Below are 19,983 nucleotides of genomic sequence, written 5' to 3'. Positions count from 1 at the left end.
CTGGTCCAAGCTGCATTTGGTCGCCTTGCTCCATTCCTACATGACAGAAATTAATTGGATTATTTTTTCGAATTGCTTGACAGCACATATATACCGTATTTTTCGGACTATAAATCGCAATTTTTTTATAGTTTGGGTGGGGGGGCGACCTATACTCAGGAGCGACTTATATTTGAATTTTTTCAGAAGTTCTCAAAATTCAAAAATCCGCGATGTAGTGAAACCGCGATAAACGAACCGCGATGTAGCAAGGGATTACTGTAATCTGACCTGCAACTGTGGCGTGGCGCATACGCGGCGGTGTTTTACATAAAGGACAAAGGATTCGATCGCGGGATTTAATGACTTGGAGTGACAGAGATTGTTTGATAAAATTGTTGCTTATAATTATATGGGCCTGTGGAATATTTTGAAGTGCAACCGCCGTCAGCGGCGCGCACCCGGCATTGTTGACATAAAGGGCGATCGATGGATTTTATGATTTGGAGTGACACAGATGGTTTGATAATATTATTGCTTGTATGATAGTTATTTGATATATAAATTATATATCGTTATATGGGCCTGTGGAATATTTGGAAGTGCAACCGCCGTCAGCGGCGCGCACCCGGTATTGTTGACATAAAGGACGATCGATGGATTTAATGATTTGGAGTGACACAGATGGTTTGATAATAATATTGCTTGTATGATAGTTACCGTTTTTTTTCCGTGTATAATGCGCCCCCATGTATAATACGCACCCTAAAAATGGCATGTTGATGCTGGAAAAAAGCCTGTACCCATGTATAATACGCACCCAATTTTTATTTATTTTTATTTTATTTTTTTAAGTCCCAATGATCGTCACACACGCAGGGAGGCAATGGGTCCCATTTTTATAGTCTTTGGTATGGTCTTAACTAGGCTGGATGTATTTTTTTTGTTGGCGTTGATTTCTCCGACTGCCCGTAAAGGCACCACCGCGATCAGATGAAAAGAGAGGAAAGTGACGTGCGGACATGTGAAAAAGGCGTCTCTGTATGGGAGAGACGTTGAAGAGGAATAAAAACACCCTTGGAAACCAAAACTTGCCCCTCGTCGTGACTCGGAGCCGCAACAAATGTTTCGGATTTGTGTAGGGTACATTGTGACAGCAAACGAGCAGGTGATCGAGCAAGCGTCTGATACGAGAGCATTGCGTTCGTATGGAGCGTGTTTGAAGTGAACAGCAGAGACGAAAGGAACAAGGCAAAGTGTTGTGAAATAAAATATTACCTGTAATACGCATTTTGTTATTTGCTGATTGTATTAAACTATCACATTCATTGTCAGTCAAGAAAAGAAGAGGACTATTATCCCTTCTTTGACGAAATGACCAGAGCACAGTACAAACACACTATTGTTCTTGCAACGTGTTTTGTATTTAAGTCCTGTCTGCCCCTCGCTCACCGTCGGATCATTGCATGTGTTACTGTCATGATGTCTGTTTGGTTTCTGTTCCTGTCTTTGGTAATGTCACCCTGTCTTTTTGTTCCACGTCTTTGTCGGTCAGTCCTGTTGTTGGTTTTGTTGTACCATGATTTTCTTAAAAAAAATAAAAATAAAAAAAATAAATAAATAAAATAAAAAATTTGTACCCATGTATAATGCGCACCCCAGATTTTAGGACAATAAATTAGTTAAATTTTGCGTATTATACACGGAAAAAAACGGTATTTGATATATAAATTATATATCGTGATATGGGCCTGTGGAATATTTGGAAGTGCAACCGCCGTCAGCAGCGCGCCCACATCATTGTTGACATAAAAGACGATCGATGGATTTAATGATTTGGAGTGACACAGATGGTTTGATAATAATATTGCTTATATGATAGTTATTTGATATATAATTTATATATCGTTATATGGGCCTGTGGAATATTTTGAAGTGCAACCGCCGTCAGCGGCGCGCACCCGCCATTGTTGACATAAAGGACGCTCGATGGATTTAATGATGTGGAGTGACACAGATGGTTCAATAATAATATTGCTTATATGATAGTTAATTTATATATAATTTATATATCGTTATATGGGCCTGTGGAATATTTTGAAGTGCAACCGCTGTCAGCGGCGCGCACCCGGCATTGTTGACATAAAGGACAATCGATGGATTTAATGATTTGGAGTGACACAGATGGTTTGATAATAATATTGCTTACATAATAGTTATTTTATATATAATTTATATATCCTTATATGAGCCTGTGGAATAATTTGAAGTGCAACCAGGCATTGTTGACATAAAGGACGATCGATGGATTTAAGGATTTGAAGTGACACAGATGGTTTGATAAAGGCGTTATTTATGTTATAGTTATTGGGATAACTGTCAATGTTACGTCAGGCCCGTTCTCAGCTCTTCGTTTGTGTTTATGTCACGTTAGCATACCGCATCGTTTAGCCTGTTGTTGCTCGTTTATGTCTGTTCTTGGTGTTGGATTTTGTCGAATAAATTTCCCCCAAAATGTGACTTATACTCCGGAGCGACTTGTATACGTTTTTTTTCATTTTATTGTGCATTTTATGGCTAATGCGATGTATATTCCGGAGCGACTTTTAGTCCGGAAAATACAGTATATATATATATACAGGACTGTCTCAGAAAATTTGAATATTGTGATAAAGTTCTTTATTTTCTGTAATGCAATTAAAAAAGCCAAAATGTCATACATTCTGATTTCGTTACAACCCAACTGAAATATTGCAAGCCTTTTATTATTTTAATATTGCTGATTATGGCGTACAGCTTAAGAAAACTCAAATACCCTATCTCAAAATATTAGAATATCATGAAAAAGTATACTAGTAGGGTATTCAACTAATCACTTGAATGGTCTAATTAACTCGAAACACCTGCAAGGGTTTCCTGAGCCTTAAAAAACACTCAGCTTGGTTCAGTAAACTAAATCACAGGTATGGGGAAGACTGCTGATCTGAATGCTGTCCAGAGGACCATCATTGACACTCTCCATCAGGAGGGTAAGACACAAAAAGAAATTTCTCAAAGAGCAAGCTGTTCACAAAGTGCAGTTTCAAAGCACATCCACAAAAAGTCTGTTGGAAGGGGGAAATGTGGCAGGAAACGCTGCACAACCAAGAGAGATGTCCACAGCCTTGTGAAGAAGAGTCGCTTCCAGAATTTGGGGGAGCTTCAAAGACAGTGGACTGAAACTGGAGTCCAGGTATCAAAAGCCACTGTTCACGGACGTGTCCGGGAAATGGCCTACAATAGCCATATTCCCATGGTCAAGACAGTTTTGAAGCGTCTGACTTGGGCTATGGAAAAGAAGCACTGGACAGTTGCAGAGTGGTCCAAAGTCCTCTTTTCAGACGAAAGCAAGTTTTGTATTTCATTTGGGAGTCAAGGCGCCAGAGTCTGGAGAAAGGCTGGAGAGAAGCAAGAACCTAGTTGCTTGAAATCCAGTGTGAAGTTCCCACAGTCAGCGATGGTTTGGGGAGCCATGTCAGCTGCTGGTGTTGGTCCACTGTGTTTCATCAAGTCCAGAGTAAATGCAGATCTTAGAGCACTACATGCTTCCGTCTGCTGAAAAGCTCTATGGAGATGATGATTTCATTTTCCAGCATGATCTGGCACCTGCCCACAGCGCCAAAACCACCAGTAAATGGTGCACTGACCATGACATTACTATCCTCGATTGGCCTGCCAATTCCCCTGACCTGAACTCCATAGAGAATTTGTGGGGTATTGTCAAAGTCAAAGTCAAAGTCAAAGTCAGCTTTATTGTCAATCCCTTCATATGTCAAGACACACAAAGAAACCGAAATTCCGTTTCCACCATCCCACGGTGACGAGACATACAAGTAGGCGACACAAAACAAAAACAAGAATGCCCAAACCATAAATAACAAATAATAAATAAAATAAAATGAGCGATGAATAAATAACAGACCCATTAAATATGAGGGGCAAAACCGAGCCAGTGTGCATACAGCAAGAACAGGACGCTACGCTGAAAGGGGGAGCGAGTTCAGGATCCTAACAGCCTGGAGTACGAAGCTGTTGGAAAGTCTGGTAGTGCGGGAGCGCAGGCTCCTGTACCGCCTCCCAGAGGGCAGAAGTTCAAACAAAGAGTGAGCGGGGTGACTCACATCACTCACAATCTTGGTCGCCTTGCGAGTGAGATGGGAGGTGTAAATGTCCTTCAAGGAGGGGAGAGAAGCACCAATAGTCTTGCTAGCCGTTTTCACAATGCGCTGCAGGGCCTTCAAGTCTTGGTCAGTGCAGCTGCCACCCCAGACAGCAATACAGCTGGAGAGGACGCTCTCAATGGTGCCGCGGTAAAAAGTAGTCATGACGGCCGGAGGAGACCCCGCTCGCCTGAGTTTCCGAAGGAAGTACAGGCGGCGCTGGGCCTTCTTCGCCAGCGACGTGGTGTTGGTGGACCAGGAGAGATCCTCACTGATGTGCACCCCCAGGAACCTGGCGCTGCTCACTCTCTCCACCACAGCACCGTCGATGGTCAGCGGCAGGTGTTGGGCGTGACCCTTCCGGAAGTCAACGACAATCTCCTTGGTCTTGTCGACGTTCAGCAGGAGGTTGTTGTCCCTGCACCACGCGGTCAGAAGGTCAACCTCCAGCCTGTATTGAGTCTCGTCTCCCTTGGTGATGAGACCCACCAGAGTCGTGTCGTCAGCAAACTTCACTATGCGGTTGCCGCTGCAGGTGGCAGCGCAGTCATGCGTCAGAAGGGTGAAGAGCAGCGGACTGAGCACGCAGCCTTGGGGGGCCCCTGTGCTCAGCGTGATGCTGGCGGAGATCTTGTCGCCAACACGTACCACCTGTGGCCTCTGACAGAGGAAGTCCAGTAGCCAGTTGCAGAGGCCGGTACTGAGGCCCAGCTTGTCAAGTTTGCTGATGAGACGCTGCGGCACAATGGTGTTGAAGGCAGAACTGAAGTCCACAAACAGCAACCTCACATACGAGTCCTTCCCCTCCAGGTGGGTGAGGGCCGAGTGGAGGGCAGAGCAGATGGCATCCTCAGAGGACCGTTTGGCTCGGTACGCAAACTGGAAGGGGTCAATGGTGGGGGGGAGAACTGACCGGATGTGCTCCAAGACAAGCCGCTCAAAGCACTTCATGACGATGGGCGTAAGTGCCACGGGGCGGTAGTCATTGAAGCAGGACGGAGCAGGCTTCTTCGGCACAGGTACGATGGTGGCTGCTTTGAAACTCGACGGGACGATGGCCTGCTGCAGGGAAGTGTTAAAGATGTCCGTGAAGACACCCGCCAGCTCACCAGCGCAGTCCTTCAGCGCTCGACCCGGGATGTTGTCCGGGCCCGCCGCCTTACGTACGTCGATAGCGGCAAGCGTCCTCCTCACGCTGTCGGCGGAGAGGCACAGGGGCAGCTCGTGGGAAGGGGGAGTGGCCTTCAGCGGGCAAGTGCTGTTCTGAGCGTCGAAGCGAGCAAAGAAGCGGTTGAGGTCATCGAGCAGACGGACGTCGCCATCACAGCTCTGCGGCGCGGGCTTGTAGTCCGTGATGGTTTGAATGCCCTGCCAAAGGCAGCTGAGGAAGAAGCTGAAAGACACCAGACCCAACTATGCAAATGAGCTAAAGGCTGCTATTGAAGCATCCTGGGCATCCATAACACCTCAGCAATGCCACAGGCTGATTGCCTCCATGCCACGCCGCATTGATGCAGTAATCAATGCAAAAGGATTCCCAACCAAGTACTGAGTGCATTAATGGATATTTTCAAATGTTTGATTTTGTTTTGCTGTTTTAAATATTTTTTTTTACTTGGTCTGAGGAAATATTCAAATTTTTTAGATCGGATTTTTGAGTTTTCTTAAGCTCTAAGCCATACTCAGCAATATTAAAAATAATAAAAGGCTTGCAATATTTCAGTTGATTTGTAATGAATACAGCAGGGGTGGCCAACCAGTCAGAGGCGAAGAGCCACATTTTTGACTGTCATCCCAAAGAGCCACATCACCCCCCCCCCCCCCCCCGCAAAGAGCCACATCACCCCCCCCCCCCCCACCCCCCCGCAGACAGAGAGAGACAGACACACACAGGCCTCTGCTCAGCCAGATTTATTGAATATGTCCCACACCAAGATAATGACAGTTATTTAACAGTTAACATTGTGTGCACTGTCTCACACACACATAAACTCTCAGTTCAAGCAAGTCCACAAACAGAAATATAACAATTTTCAATAACCCTAACCCTTTAATGAAGTCGCCTTCGTTGTATGGCTTTTTAGCCTGTGCAATGTTCCAAGCCAGTTGATATGATGCAAGCGTTACGGTCTCTGAGTGGTTTGTAAATTTTTGGAAAAAATGCATCTGCTTTTCTGCCTGACTTTTCAAAGTGACCAACCTGTGCTTGCGAAGTTCAGTCCCTTTTGGAAATTCCTGGTCGATATTAGGATGGACTGAGCTGAAGTGACGCTGAAGATTTGAAGCTTTGAAATGCGCTAATGATGCCTGACATATAAGGCAGAATGGCTTGCCATTACGTTCAACAAAAAAATATAAACTCTCCCACTCTGTTAAAAACGTCCTGTGTTCTTCTTCATATTTTCATTTGGCTGTGCTTTCTTCCCCTGCCATTTTGAGAGCGAACTTGAAACAAATTATTTACAACTCAAATGAACGCGCGCATTTGTCATCAGTACGTCATTCTTCTTCTTCTTTTCAACTCAAACCGATTCAACTGGTAAGCGCACCACCGCCACCTAGGGGGAATAAATGGCAGCACCAGCCAAGCATTTTGACGGTTGTCATGTGAAATCTCCTGAAGAGCCGCATGAAACCAGCCAAAGAGCCGCATGCGGCTCGCGAGCCGCGGGTTGGCCACTGCTGGAATACAGAATGTATGACATTTTTGTTTTTTTAATTGCATTACAGAAAATACAAAACTTTATCACAATATTCAAATTCTCTGAGACTGTCCTGTATGTGTATATATATATACGGTCCCGTAATTTTCGGACTAAAAGTCGCTCCGGAGTACAAGTCGCATCGGCCATAAAATGCCCAAAAAAGTGAAAAAAAACATATATAAGTCGGTCCGGAGTATAAGTCGCATTTTGGGGGGTAATTTATTCGACAAAATCCAACACCAAGAACAGACATGAATGAGCAACAACAGGCTAAACGATAGGTATTCTAACGTGACATAAACACAAACAAAGAGCTGAGAACGGGCCTGACGTAACATTCAGAGTTATTAAAAAAAACCATTACATAAATAACACGTTTATAAAACCATCTGTCTCACTCCAATTCATTAAATCCATCGATCGTCCTTTGTCAACAATGGGCGCGCGCCGCTGACGGCGCTTGCACTTCAAAATATTCCACAGGCCCATATAACGACATATAAAGCAATAATATTATCAAACCATCTGTACACTCTAAATCATTAAATCCATCGATCAAATTCCTCGTCCTTTGTCAACAACGCCGCGGGTGCGCCCTGACGTCAGCCTCGTCGTTATTCCACAGATCTAGTATATAACTATATTGTAGCGTTAACAAAGTACAAGGAAAGACGTGGGTTTGGTAAACGGCTCTTTATTTAACAAAACAAACTTCTAGGCGTGTGGCGGCGTGGACTTCCAGCCACGGAGGTGGAAGAGAGCTCCATAGAATAGGACCGGGCGTGCGTAAAAGCCATGACCGAGCCCCATCCACCGTCCCCGGACAGCCACCCGGCCGAGCGCCGGCCCTCGACTTCCATCCACGGAGGTGAAAGATTCCAAAAAGGACGATCAATGGATTTAATGATTTGCAGTGACACAGATGGTTTGATATTGTTGTTTATATAATAGTTTTTGATATATAATTTATATATCGTTATATGGGCCTGTGGAATAATTTGAACTGCAACTGACGAGTCCGGCGGCGCGGCGCACACGCGACATAAAGGACGATCGATGGATTTAATGATTTGGAGTGACGCAGATGGTTTTATAAACGTGTTATTTATGTTCTAGTTATTTGGATAACTATTAATGTTATGTCAGGCACGTTCTCAGCTCTTCGTTTGTGTTTATGCCACGTCAGCATACCGTATCGTTTAGCCTGTTGTTGCTCCTACTTGTCTGTTCTTGGTGTTGGATTTTGTCGAATAAATTTACCCCAAAATGCGACTTATACTCCGGTGCGATTTACATGTTTTTTTCACTTTATTGTGCATTTTATGGCTGATGCGACGTATATTCCAGAGCAACTTATAGTCCGAAAAATACGGGGTGTATATACCGTTTTCTTCCGTGTATAATGCGCAAAATTTAACTAATTTATTGTCCTAAAATCTGGGGTGCGCATTATACATGGGTACAAATTTTTTTAAATTTTTTTTTTTTTTAATTTTTTTTTTTTTTTTTTTTTTTTTTTTTAAGAAAATCATGGTACAACAAAACCAACAACAGGACTGACCGACAATAGTGTGTTTGTACTGTGCTCTGGTCATTTCGTCAAAGAAGGGATAATAGTCCTCTTCTCTTCTTGACTGACAATGAATGTGATAGTTTAATACAATCAGCAAATAACAAAATGCGTATTACAGGTAATATTTTATTTCACAACACTTTGCCATGTTCCTTTCGTCTCTGCTGTTCACTTCAAACACGCTCCATACGAACGCAATGCTCTCGTATCAGACGCTTGCTCGATCACCTGCTCGTTTGCTGTCACAATGTACCCTACACAAATCCGAAACATTTGTTGCGGCTCCGAGTCACGACGAGGGGCAATTTTCGGTTTCCAAGGGTGTTTTTATTCCTCTTCAACGTCTCTCCCATACAGAGCCGCCTTTTTCACATGTCCGCACGTCACTTTCCTCTCTTTTCATCTGATTGCGGTGGTGCCTTTACGGGCAGTCGGAGAAATCAACGCCAACAAAAAAAAATACATCCAGCCTAGTTAAGACCATACCAAAGACTATAAAAATGGGACCCATTGCCTCCCTGCGTGTGTGACGATCATTGGGACTTAAAAAAAAAAAAAAAAAAAAAAAAAAAAAAAAAAAATTGGGTGCGTATTATACATGGGTACAGGCTTTTTTCCAGCATCCACATGCCATTTTTAGGGTGCGTATTATACATGGGGGCGCATTATACACGGAAAAAAACGGTATATATATATATATATATATATACCACACACACACGCAAGACATGTTGGGGGCAAAAAACACAAAACACAAGATATTGAAAAAAAAAAAACATCTGATTTTAGGACTGACTGTACTATTAATAAGTCTGGTTATTATGCTGTTTTCTTAGCTGATTCTGTGGAGGAAGCGCAAAAATGGTTAATTGGACTTGAAATGTTAGTTCAAGAAACACTGACTGCTCCTACTCCAATTCTTATTGAGAGGTAATCATACACACAAACACACTCCTGTAATCACACAATATGTAGATATAGTACAATACGAGCTTATCAAGTAAGTTTCGATTTTGTTTCAAGCTGGCTCAGAAAGAAGATGTATTCTGTCAATCAGACAAAGACAAACAGGTACACCTCCTCTACAGGGCCTTTATTTATTTGATTTATCTGCTTACTTATACTGTAAATTTTGACTGTACATTTTGTTTTCATGTAATTTCAGCATATCCATGAAGGAGCTGAAGACCCTTCTTCCTTTGCTAAACTACAAGCCCACCAGTATACGCTCTCTGAAAGACAAATTTCTGGTATTGTTTTTTTATTTGTATTTATTTATTTAGTTGTTTGTTTGTTTATTTGTTTATTTATTTTAGTCTTCATTCACATTCAATTTCATGAAAATCTAAAACCAGCAACCTACGTAAAGGTTCCTTTTTAGTTTAGTCACTTTAACCTCCAGGATACCTCGGTGTACCATGGTCAATGGCAGAAACCTGGATGTTTTTTTTTTACCAATTTTGAATCAATCCACTTGCGTTATACCAGCTCCTAGCAAGCACTAAGCTAACGAGTGTTTTTGTATTTTGTCTCCCTGCTAGGATGTAGGTGAGAGGCCAACAGCGAGTAAACAAATCTGGGCTTTATTGACTGACTGTCAATGTGTACTTTCATAGTGTAGCAATCATTGCATATATTTCACAAATTCTGTGGTTTGCTATGGTTTGGGAATTCTGTGAGGGTAACAAGAGAGAGAATGTTGGAGGGCGGGGAGAGGAAAGGAAAAAAGAACACCGTAAGCTATGCACCTTTTAGCGTTGTTGTTTCGGCATGATTACGGCCAACAGTAATCCTTTTTGTTTTCATTAAACAGTTTATTTCTAGCTTGACAATTGGCCTGAGTCATTTCGCTATGCGTACATACGTACATGCCAGATACTGAGACATGAGTGTTGCCACCCAAAGATCCCTCTGTGACAACGCTACAATGACTGTGTTTACATATTGTTGCAATATAAAGTTAAAGTAAACATTCTGGCTTGTGAAACATGTAATAAACCATTGCCCCGTTAACACATGGTAAATGTGATCAATAGGATGGAATACATCACCATTAACAATGACAACATCATGACCTAAATAGACATCATTTACACGTCTCACTTTCTACTGTCAATAATAGACGTATACATGTCTTTCACCACACTAACAAGGTAATAAAGCATTGGCTTTCTCCCTCGCTCCGAAAGTGTGGTTGTGTGCTGCATCTGAGTTTGGCTCTTTCGTTGTTTAAATTTGCTTGTGTATCTCCGGTGGGTTGCACGACATCAGTACTGTAGTTTCTGTAATAAAAAAAACGACATCCTTGTATGATAGAGCATGTACAGAAAACGAAACAGCCACAAAACCTTTAGCGTTCCAGTGTCCCACATGTGGGACAGCTCCTTGTTTTACGGGGTATTTGCGCCATCTTACTCACTCACTGGAGTCACAGTATAGCTGGACTCTATCTTTCTGCCATGTTTTACAATAACGTGTCACTTTAAAAACTTGGCTTCTCTGTGGATAAGATATTCCCATTTGTCCCATACGGGGAAATTCCAGTATATATCAGTCATAATTTAAGACAATTAAAAAAGAACAAATACGAGTGAGAAAAAAAGAAGTTAAAAACATTTAAGAGTCAAAATATAGAATATACTATATGAATCATCGCTAAGATTTTCAGAAATTGTGATCCTCCTCTCACTCACCTCCACAAGTTGCAGGACATGCACTGCTCTGAATAAAAATAGACATAGCAAGTAGAACGTAGCTCAATGTAACAGAATAAAATTAGAATTTCTTCCAAACATGCGTAAATATGGTAGGACCTGTCCAGGGTATACTATATCTCACCTCTTGCCCAAATTCAGCTTGGGTATACTCCACACAGCAATAACCCCAACCAGGCTACTGCATATAGAAAATGGATTGATGCCTCCTGTAATACACAGTCATTAGTGCTTATTTATGCTCTCCTTTTACAGGAAGTGGGAGGAAAACATGAGCGCTTGGATTTTGAGCAGTTTCACAAATTGTACAACCTGATAATGTTTGAACAAAATGAGGTAAGTAGGATCACAAATCGCTGTTTTTTGTATCACTTGTACTGTACAGCATATTTATGCAGTATTTTAATTTAATCTTCACTCAGGTTCTTGAAGAATTCAAAAAGGATTGTGCTTTTATTTTGGGGTAAGCGCCTGTTGTCTTTCTTTCAATTAACAGCAAGTAAAACTATCTTACATATCCAAATCAGGGGTCATCAACATGGTGCCCATGGGTCTCTGGTCATCCTCAACCGCATGTTTGGGCTAAGAGCTACTTATATAGCAATCAGCTCACCAGTGTTGGGACATTGTGACTTCCTTAGAGTAGACCCATCACCAAAGGGAGGCCACAGGGGGCGTGCCCACCCACCAAGTTGGTTGTGACCCCCGACTTAAGGCTTAATTAGGTTTTTATTGGTTTGCATGGTGACACACCGGTCAGAATGTCTGCTTCACAGTTCAGAGGTGTGGGTTCGATCTGGCCTTCCTGTGTGGAGTTTGCATAATCTCCCTGCGTGGGTTTCTTCTGGGTACATCGATTTCTTCACAGCATTTTCATATTATTTTCTGTTTGTACAGCAACAATAACACAGTGGTCATACAGACACACATGCGTATACTGCATGTGTAGATAAAGTCCGTATATCTGGCTGTCTCGCCAGAAATACCCAAGCAGAGGTAAACATGCTGAGAGACAATGAAAAACCGCCTGTTTTATTCCTGTGCTGTGTGAGATGAATATAATGTTTCATTGATGGGAGAAAATTATAGGGGAAATTAGGTCTATTTGTGTCGTTCAAATTGGGGTATTTAAATGCAAGAGCAACTGTTCATTCAGGCATTTTATCTATTGCACGATATGGGAAAAAAAAAAAAAAAAAAAAAAATATATATATATATATATTTTTTTAATATATATATATATATATATATATATATATATATATATATATATATATATATATATATACACACCGTAATATCCGGACTATAAGTCGCGGTTTTTTTCATAGTTTGGGTGGGGGGGCGACTTATAATAAGGAGCGACTTATATGTGTTTTTTTTTCAAAAATGTTCCCCAAAAAAAAAAAAAAGTGAACCCGCGATAAACGAACCGCGATGTAGCAACGGACTACTGTAATTTGAATTTCAAGTGACGTCAGCAGCGCGACGCGGCGTGGCGCGGCGGTTGTTTACATAAAGGACAAAGATTGATCACGGGATGATGAAGATGACGAAGGGCCCCACGTACTACCGGCATCATTAGCGGCTTTGTTTCTAAGTGACACGGCGGACGAAGAGTTTGAAGGATTTAAGGATTTGGAGTGACACAGAAGGTTTGAAAAACTATTATGGCTTTTACCCACGCCCGGTCCTACTCTAAGGAGCTCTCTTTGACCTCCGTGGATTGAAGTCGGGGGCCGGCGCTCGGCCGGGTGGCTGTCCAGGGATGGTGGATGGGGCTCGGACATGGCTTTTACGCACGCCCGATCCTACTCTACGGAGCTCTCTTTCACCTCCGTGGATGGAAGTCGAGGGCCGGCGCTCGGCCGGGTGGCTGTCCGGGGACGGTGGATGGGGCTCGGTCATGGCTTTTATGCAAGCCCGGTTCTATTCTATGGATCTCTCTTCCACCTCCGTGGCTGGAAGTCCACGCCGCCACACGCCTGGAAGTTTGTTTTGTTAAATAAAGAGCCGTTTACCAAACCCACGTCTTTCCTTGTACTTTGTTAACGCTACAATATAGTTATATAGTAGATCTGTGGAATAACAACGAGGCTGACGTCAGGGCGCACACGCGGCGTTGTTGACAAAGGATGAGGAATTTGATCGATGGATTTAATGATTTGGAGTGACACAGATGGTTTGATAATATGATTGCTTATATAATAGTTATTTGATATCTAATTTATATATCGTTATATGGGCCTGTGGAATATTTTGAAGTGCAAGCGCCGTCAGCGGCGCGCACCCATTGTTGACAAAGGACGATCGATGGATTTAATGAATTGGAGTGACACAGATGGTTTTATAAACGTGTTATTTATGTAATAGTGTTTTTTAAATAACTCTGACTGTTACGTCAGGGCCGTTCTCAGCTCTTCGTTTGTGTTTATGGCACGTTAGCATACCTATCGTTTAGCCTGTTGTTGCTCGTTCATGACTGTTCTTGGTGTTGGATTTTGTCGAATAAATTGCCCCCCAAAATTCGACTTATACTCCGGAGCGACTTATATATGTTTTTTTTCACTTTTTTGGGCATTTTATGGCTGATGCGATAAGTCGCTCCGGAGTACAAGTCGCATCAGTTGAGTAAGGACAAGGGGCTGACAGTGATACCGTGGGTGGAAGACTGCAATCCCACGCTTGAGCTTGACCTAGAGGTCACCAGCTTGTCAAAATACGTTTTGAAGATGCTTGAGTGTTTTAACTTGCTAACTAAGAGAATCCACGATCATAGTTATGATTATGTGTTAAATTGACTATTGTGAAAGTATGTGTTATTATTGTCACAATGTTTGATCAGTATCAAACATGTATGTAATATTGATGTTCCATTTACACATGAATGAATGTGAGCGAAGACAAGGAGGCGGAAAGGGTTAATGGTGATACTAAGTGGTGGAAGACTGAGGTCCCACATATGAGCGTGACCAGCTCAAATGTATGGAAATTCAGGTATGTTACAAAAGTGATTCATTAATTACTATAAATTGACAACTCTGCTACATGCATCTCAAATGGCGTCTTTACACTAATAAAGACCAGCTCAGTGGCCTAGTGGTAGAGTGTCCGCCCTGAGACTGGAAGGTTGTGGGTTCAAACCCCCGCCGGGTCATACCAAAGACTATAAAAATGGGAACCATTGCCTCCCTGCTTGGCACTCAGCATTAAGGGTTGGAATTGGGGGGTTAGATCACCAAATGATTCCCGGGCGCGGCACCGCTGCTGCTCACTGCTCCCTTTGGGGATGGGTTAAATGCAGAGACAAATTTCACCACACCCAGATGTGTATGTGACAATCATTGGGTCTTTACCTTTACCTTTATTCATCCAGTTGAAGCCTAAACAAAATGCTGTTTGACGGAACACAAGTCAGAGGAAAAACATTTGCAAATGTCACGTTGATGGACAGTTGACAAGATTTGGGAGTGGGAAACAGGATCAAGCATCCCTGAGAAAATTGTTACTTCCGTGAGAACGTGGTCACCTCATCTGGTTGAATCCGGTTGAGACCGGCTGAGATGCAGGTGCAGTCTATTCTGGAAGCATTTGGGTCATATGAGGCCAATGTATGACATCATGTAAAAAAACTGGTACGTGACCAAGCAGGGATAGTACCCACGAACTGGACTGATATAAAAGGTTCGTTCGGACAAAGAGCATCGCTCTCTCTCGCCCGGTGGGCTCTGCCCGTCAGGGGTATGCCCCTGCGGCTACTGCCGTGGGTCGAGAATGCCGATTATACAAAGATAGATTTCATTCTTTATGAGATTAACCCTAGGTCCGTTAAAATGAATTTATACTATCTTCAAATTGGACTTAGTCAAATTTTAAGCTCAAAGACAGGCTAGGAGATGCAGACCTCGGTGCAGGAGAGAGGAGCCATTTTTAGGGCGTCGTCATCTCCATTCTTTAGGCCAGCCTGTTCTTTTAAACAGAATTTGGATTTTGGAACAAGGAGAACTGATCACTCGACTTTTCCACCAAACAGCATTTTAGACCTCTAGCCTCTTACCCTTTTTTACTATATTTTTTGAGTTTTCAATCGAGAGAACTTCGAGACTGAATCATTTTTGCTCTATTGAGAATGGTAAGTGGAAGTTGTTAGTTGTTCGAACAATTGAAACTTGTAATTCTCTTTCTTGCTTATTCATTAAATTTCTACTTCATAATCATCTAATTTCAGTTAATGATTATTTTGATCTTTTATGTTTTAAATCTTTTTTGTTTCTCGATCATCGTCATACTTTAAACCGTTCAGTTCTTTTTTAAATGAAGACAGCTTTAATCCTTGACATCAGGGAGTGTCCGAATCTGGTTCGAAACCGTGAACTTAAGCTCAGCTAGTGTGAGTGTACGCTAGTGAAAATAAACGAGTTCCCGCGGTCTTAACAAAGACAGCTAAACTATTCCGAGCAGATAACAAAAGCAACAATCTTAATAGGAAAGGAGAGCCGCTGAAACGGCCGCGATCAAGGAGATCCTGGGTCTCGACAAAGTAGTTAATCAACGCTCGGGTTTCTTTGATTTCAGCGGGGGCGTCCGGAAATGACGGAATTAATCTAACAATAGATCAGAGAGAGAGAGAGAGAGAGAGAGTCAGCTTTATTGTCAATTCCTTCATGCCAAGACACACAAAGAAATCGAAATTACGTTTCCACTATCCCACGGTGACGAGACACAGTACACGATAAACATACAAGTAAAACAACGCAAAATAAAAACAAGAAGGCACAAACAATGAACAATAAGAGTGATGAATAAATAATAAATAAACAAATAACACAGTAAATAAGAGGAGCAAAACGGAGCAAGAGTGCACAGCAGATAGTCAGAACAAAGCGCAAAAGTACAGGACGCCACGCAGAAGGGGGGAGAGAGTTCAGGACCCTAACAGCCTGGAGATCACAAACTCCGCCAGTGGCGAGCAGTGCTCGCATACCACCACAGAGTCCCGGCACCCTTCGTCACGGATGTAGACGCACATCCCACCTCCTCGCGACTTACCCCCTCGTACAATGGCCCGGTCCGCCCGATAGCACGCTAGCCGCTCAGATGCACAGCAGAGTCCGGAATGATGACGGTCAACCAAGTCCCAGTGAACACGAGCGCACAGCAGTTACGCACTGTCCGGTTCGTAGATCTCAGCAGGCGAAAGCAAACCATGTTGATGTCCAGCGATCGAACATTCGCCAGAAGAATGGAAGGCACGGCCGGGCGAGCTGGGTTGGCCGCCAGCCTGGCCCGGAGGCCCCCACTCTCGCCCCTCTTCAGCCTCCTCGCACACAGCTTCCGACGCTTCCCAACCGGGGGAGGAATAGCAGGCGAGTCCGGCGACGCTTCAGGACGGAGCAGACCGAGCGCCTTTAATGTCCCCGCTTCAAAGTCCAGAACGCCACAAAACTCGCTTTCGCCGATGTCGAGCAGAACCAGCCCGCTGTACTTGTAGCACAACCCAGGTACCTGAACAGCGGTTAGACTCGGAACGAATCTTCTTTCCGTACCGGCTTAAATCAATTCTCGTCTCCCCTACAGACTGCGTTACTGCAGAGGGGCTAAAGTACAGAATTTTACCCTTTAAACGGAGAGCCGGTCACTTACATCAGATAAGTGCACGATTGACATTGTGGCGCCCAACATTTAATGGCTACAATTGATTAATTGCGAGTTAAATTGCAATGTCGGATTTCATTCGTGGCTCAGAAGAACCCGAGTGGAGTTTTTCTAGTTTTTTCTTCCCAAAAGCTGTTAGAATTCCACTCACTGATTTCATGTCAGTCGGCCTTGAGTTTGCACGGAAACAGTCTCTTTAAGAAATAGAGTTTTCTGGATGATAGAGTTTTTCTAGAATCTTTGGTTAGACAGGCCTGCGGTGGTCTGAGGAACAGGAGAAATAATACTGTTTTGTTTCATTGTGAACGGTGGCTGGTACCACTCAAACAGAGCATTCTAGTAGGAATGATAGTGATTTCACCTGAACTTGAAACATTTTTTAACGCTAAGTGAAAGCGAAGTAGTGAAGCGGAAAAAGAGAAAAGCAGGACAGCTTATTTTCGAGAGTTGTACCAGAACTAGGGGACTTTTTGTTTTTTGCGTGATGAAGCAGAGAGAGCTTCACAGTCAGAGCCTGAGTTTGCAAAAGAGGAGATCAGAATGGGATGCAGCTGAATGTTTGACCCGGAGGTCATCTCATCCGGTCGAAGCCCGTGCGCTGTCCTTTGAAGGGGCAGCCGCTGAAGTTTTGCATTATTTGGCCAAAGACGAAAGCTACGGCATAGATTTGGTTTTAATAATGTTGCTAATGACGACGTTTGCTCGGAATGATCCTTGCACTTTTTTTTGTTTGTAGTTCTTGACGGCTGCCGGCCTGCTGTGGACTGCGGTTTGCCGTGGGAGCACATCCTCCTCAGAGTGTCCTTTGAGGGAGGAAGTTTGGCAGGCTGCGCATTGAGAGAAGTCCCACCGTTGGGGGCATCAACAAAGCGAGGCGTAGGAACTCGCGTTGGTTGTCTTGTGTGAGTAGAGGCGACGCGAAAAGTGCCGTTGAGTAATTAGGAGCTGGAAGTACGTCCCTGAACCCGACGCGCAAGGGAGGCTTCGGAAAAGATACAGCTCCGACCTACGACTAAGTTTACTGCTATTCAGACGACAAAGTCGAGCAGTAGTAGGGTAGCAGACTGGAAGTGTCTGACCCTGAGTTGTTAGAACAACGCAAGTTATCGGTTGGTATAATACCTGAATGGAGACGGTATGGAAGAGCTGGCCTCTGTTGTTTAACAAGCGTGGGACCAGCCCCTCGTTGCAGCGAGAGTGTGCGCTTTTCGAAAGGAATGAGGAGCATAGTGGAGAAAAAAAATAAAAAGGGAAAGCGGAGCCGTCCGTTTTTTCGGTGGGGGCCGAGTGGAAATTAAAGGGATGGTCTATGTTTCCCGGTGAATGTTTACAGTGAGGAAGTCCCCTGAGAGGGAAATTTAAGGACACTGCTCAGTAGCAGATGTGTGAAAATGATTTAGGAATGCCCAGATTGCTTTTAGATGTGCCTGCTGGTAGGAGTTATTTGCATCAAGACGCAAAAGGGCCAGAGATCAAATTAGGTGTAAACGCTTAAGTTAAAATTTGCAAAATAAATGTAATAGAATTACAAAGCAGGGAATAGGACAGACATGTAAGACGTGCAGGAGGCTCACTTGTTTGTGTGCGCGCGGACTTGTGCGCTTTCTGTGGTTTTGGGTTTGTCACCCTAACAGTGAATGTCTGTCATCCTTCTGTCTTTGTGTGCGCGGTGCGCGCGGACTTGTTTGTGTGCGCGCGAACTTTTGCGCTATGCGCGCTGGCTTGGTTGTGTGCTATGTGCGCTGGCTTGGTTGTGTGACAGTGCGCGTGAACTAGTTTGTGTGCGCGCTGGCTTGTTTGTGCACTATGCGCGCTGGCTTGGATGTGTGTGCAGTGCTTGTGGACTTGTTTGTGTGTGCTTAAATGTCCGTAAATGTCTGTCATCTTTCTGTTTTTGTATGTGTGTGCGTGGGGAAAGAATGCGCCCCGTTGGTTCCCATTTGTGGGTGTGTATCTGTATGTGTGTATGTATGTGTGTATGTTTTTCTATTTCAACTTTAACAAATAAAAAACGGAAAAGTGGGGCGTGCAATATGATTCGGCCCCTTTACTTTCAGTGCAGCAAACTCACTCCAGAAGTTCAGTGAGGATCTTTGGATGATCCAATGTTGTCCTCAATGACTGATGATGATAAATAGAATGCACCTGTGTGTAATCAAGTCTCCGTATAAATGCACCTGCTCTTTGATAGTCTCAGGGTTCTGTTTAAAGCGCAGAGAGAACCATGAAGACAAAGGAACACACCAGGCAGGTCCGAGATACTGTTGTGGAGAAGTTTAAAGACGGATTTGGATACAAAAAGATTTCCCAAGCTTTAAACATCTTAACGAGCACTGTGCAAGCAATTATATTGAAATGGAAGGAGTATCAGACCACTGCAAATCTACCAAGACCCGGCCGTCCGTCCAAACTTTCAGCTCAAACAAGGAGAAGACTGATCAGAGATGCAGCCAAGAGGCCCATGATCACTCTGGATGAACTGCAGATAACTACAGCTGAGGTTGGAGAGTCTGTCCATAGGACAACAATCAGTCGTGCACTGCACAAATTTGGCCTTTATGGAAGAGTGGCAAGAAGAAAGCCATTTCTCAAAGATATCCATAAAAAGTCTCGTTTAAAGTTTGCCACAAGCCACCTGGGCGACACACCAAAGGCAGCAGGGGGGGTGGGGGTCGTATGTTGTTGTTGTTTTTTGACACAGAGGATGAATATTCCGATGGATTTAATGATTTGGAGTGACACGGATGGTTCGTTAAAATTGTTGTTTATATTACATTTATTTGATATATCTAGTCTGACGTCAGCAGCGCATGTAGTTCCGGTGTCAACAGCTGTGTGTTTTTTTTTTTTTTTTTTATTGACACAGAAGATTAATATTCCGATGGATTTAATGATTTAGAGTGTCACAGATGGTTCGTTAAAATTGTTCTTTAAATTACATTTATTTGATATATCTAGTCTGACGTCAGCTGCGCACGAAGTTCCTTCCAGCGTCAACAAAGATTCCGATGGATTTAAAGATTTGGAGTGACACGGATGGTTTGGTAAAATTGTTGTTTATATTATTGTTATTTGATATATAGTTTATATATTGTTATATGGGCCTGTGGAATAATTTAAACTGCAACTGACGACGAGTCCGATGTCAGCAGCGCGCC

At 43.3% G+C, this 19,983-nt stretch overlaps 2 protein-coding genes across 5 annotated transcripts in view; one reads left to right on the top strand and one right to left on the bottom strand.

Annotated features, from left to right (window-relative positions):
* The window catches only part of LOC119123981 (1-phosphatidylinositol 4,5-bisphosphate phosphodiesterase gamma-2-like), a 168,650-nt gene that overhangs the window by 47,970 nt on the left and 100,697 nt on the right, over positions 1–19,983 (top strand). For all 4 annotated transcript variants that reach the window (XR_005098154.1, XM_037253489.1, XM_037253488.1 and 1 more), the window contains 5 exons: positions 9,293–9,386; positions 9,480–9,527; positions 9,622–9,706; positions 11,426–11,506; positions 11,593–11,633. Coding sequence is in view for 3 of the 4 variants with exons in the window: in XM_037253488.1 (XP_037109383.1) it covers positions 9,293–9,386; positions 9,480–9,527; positions 9,622–9,706; positions 11,426–11,506; positions 11,593–11,633 (349 nt within the window). In the remaining variant the exon portion in view is untranslated. The remainder of the gene's footprint in view (positions 1–9,292; positions 9,387–9,479; positions 9,528–9,621; positions 9,707–11,425; positions 11,507–11,592; positions 11,634–19,983) is intronic.
* adat1 (adenosine deaminase tRNA specific 1) overlaps positions 1–19,983 on the bottom strand; it is a 525,603-nt gene that overhangs the window by 476,436 nt on the left and 29,184 nt on the right. The window lies entirely within an intron of this gene.

The sequence above is a fragment of the Syngnathus acus genome, chromosome 6, assembly GCF_901709675.1.
Source record: "Syngnathus acus chromosome 6, fSynAcu1.2, whole genome shotgun sequence".
NCBI lineage: Eukaryota > Metazoa > Chordata > Actinopteri > Syngnathiformes > Syngnathidae > Syngnathus > Syngnathus acus.
Note: the sequence above shows the minus strand (reverse complement) of the source record. Positions and strands in the feature narration are given on the sequence as shown.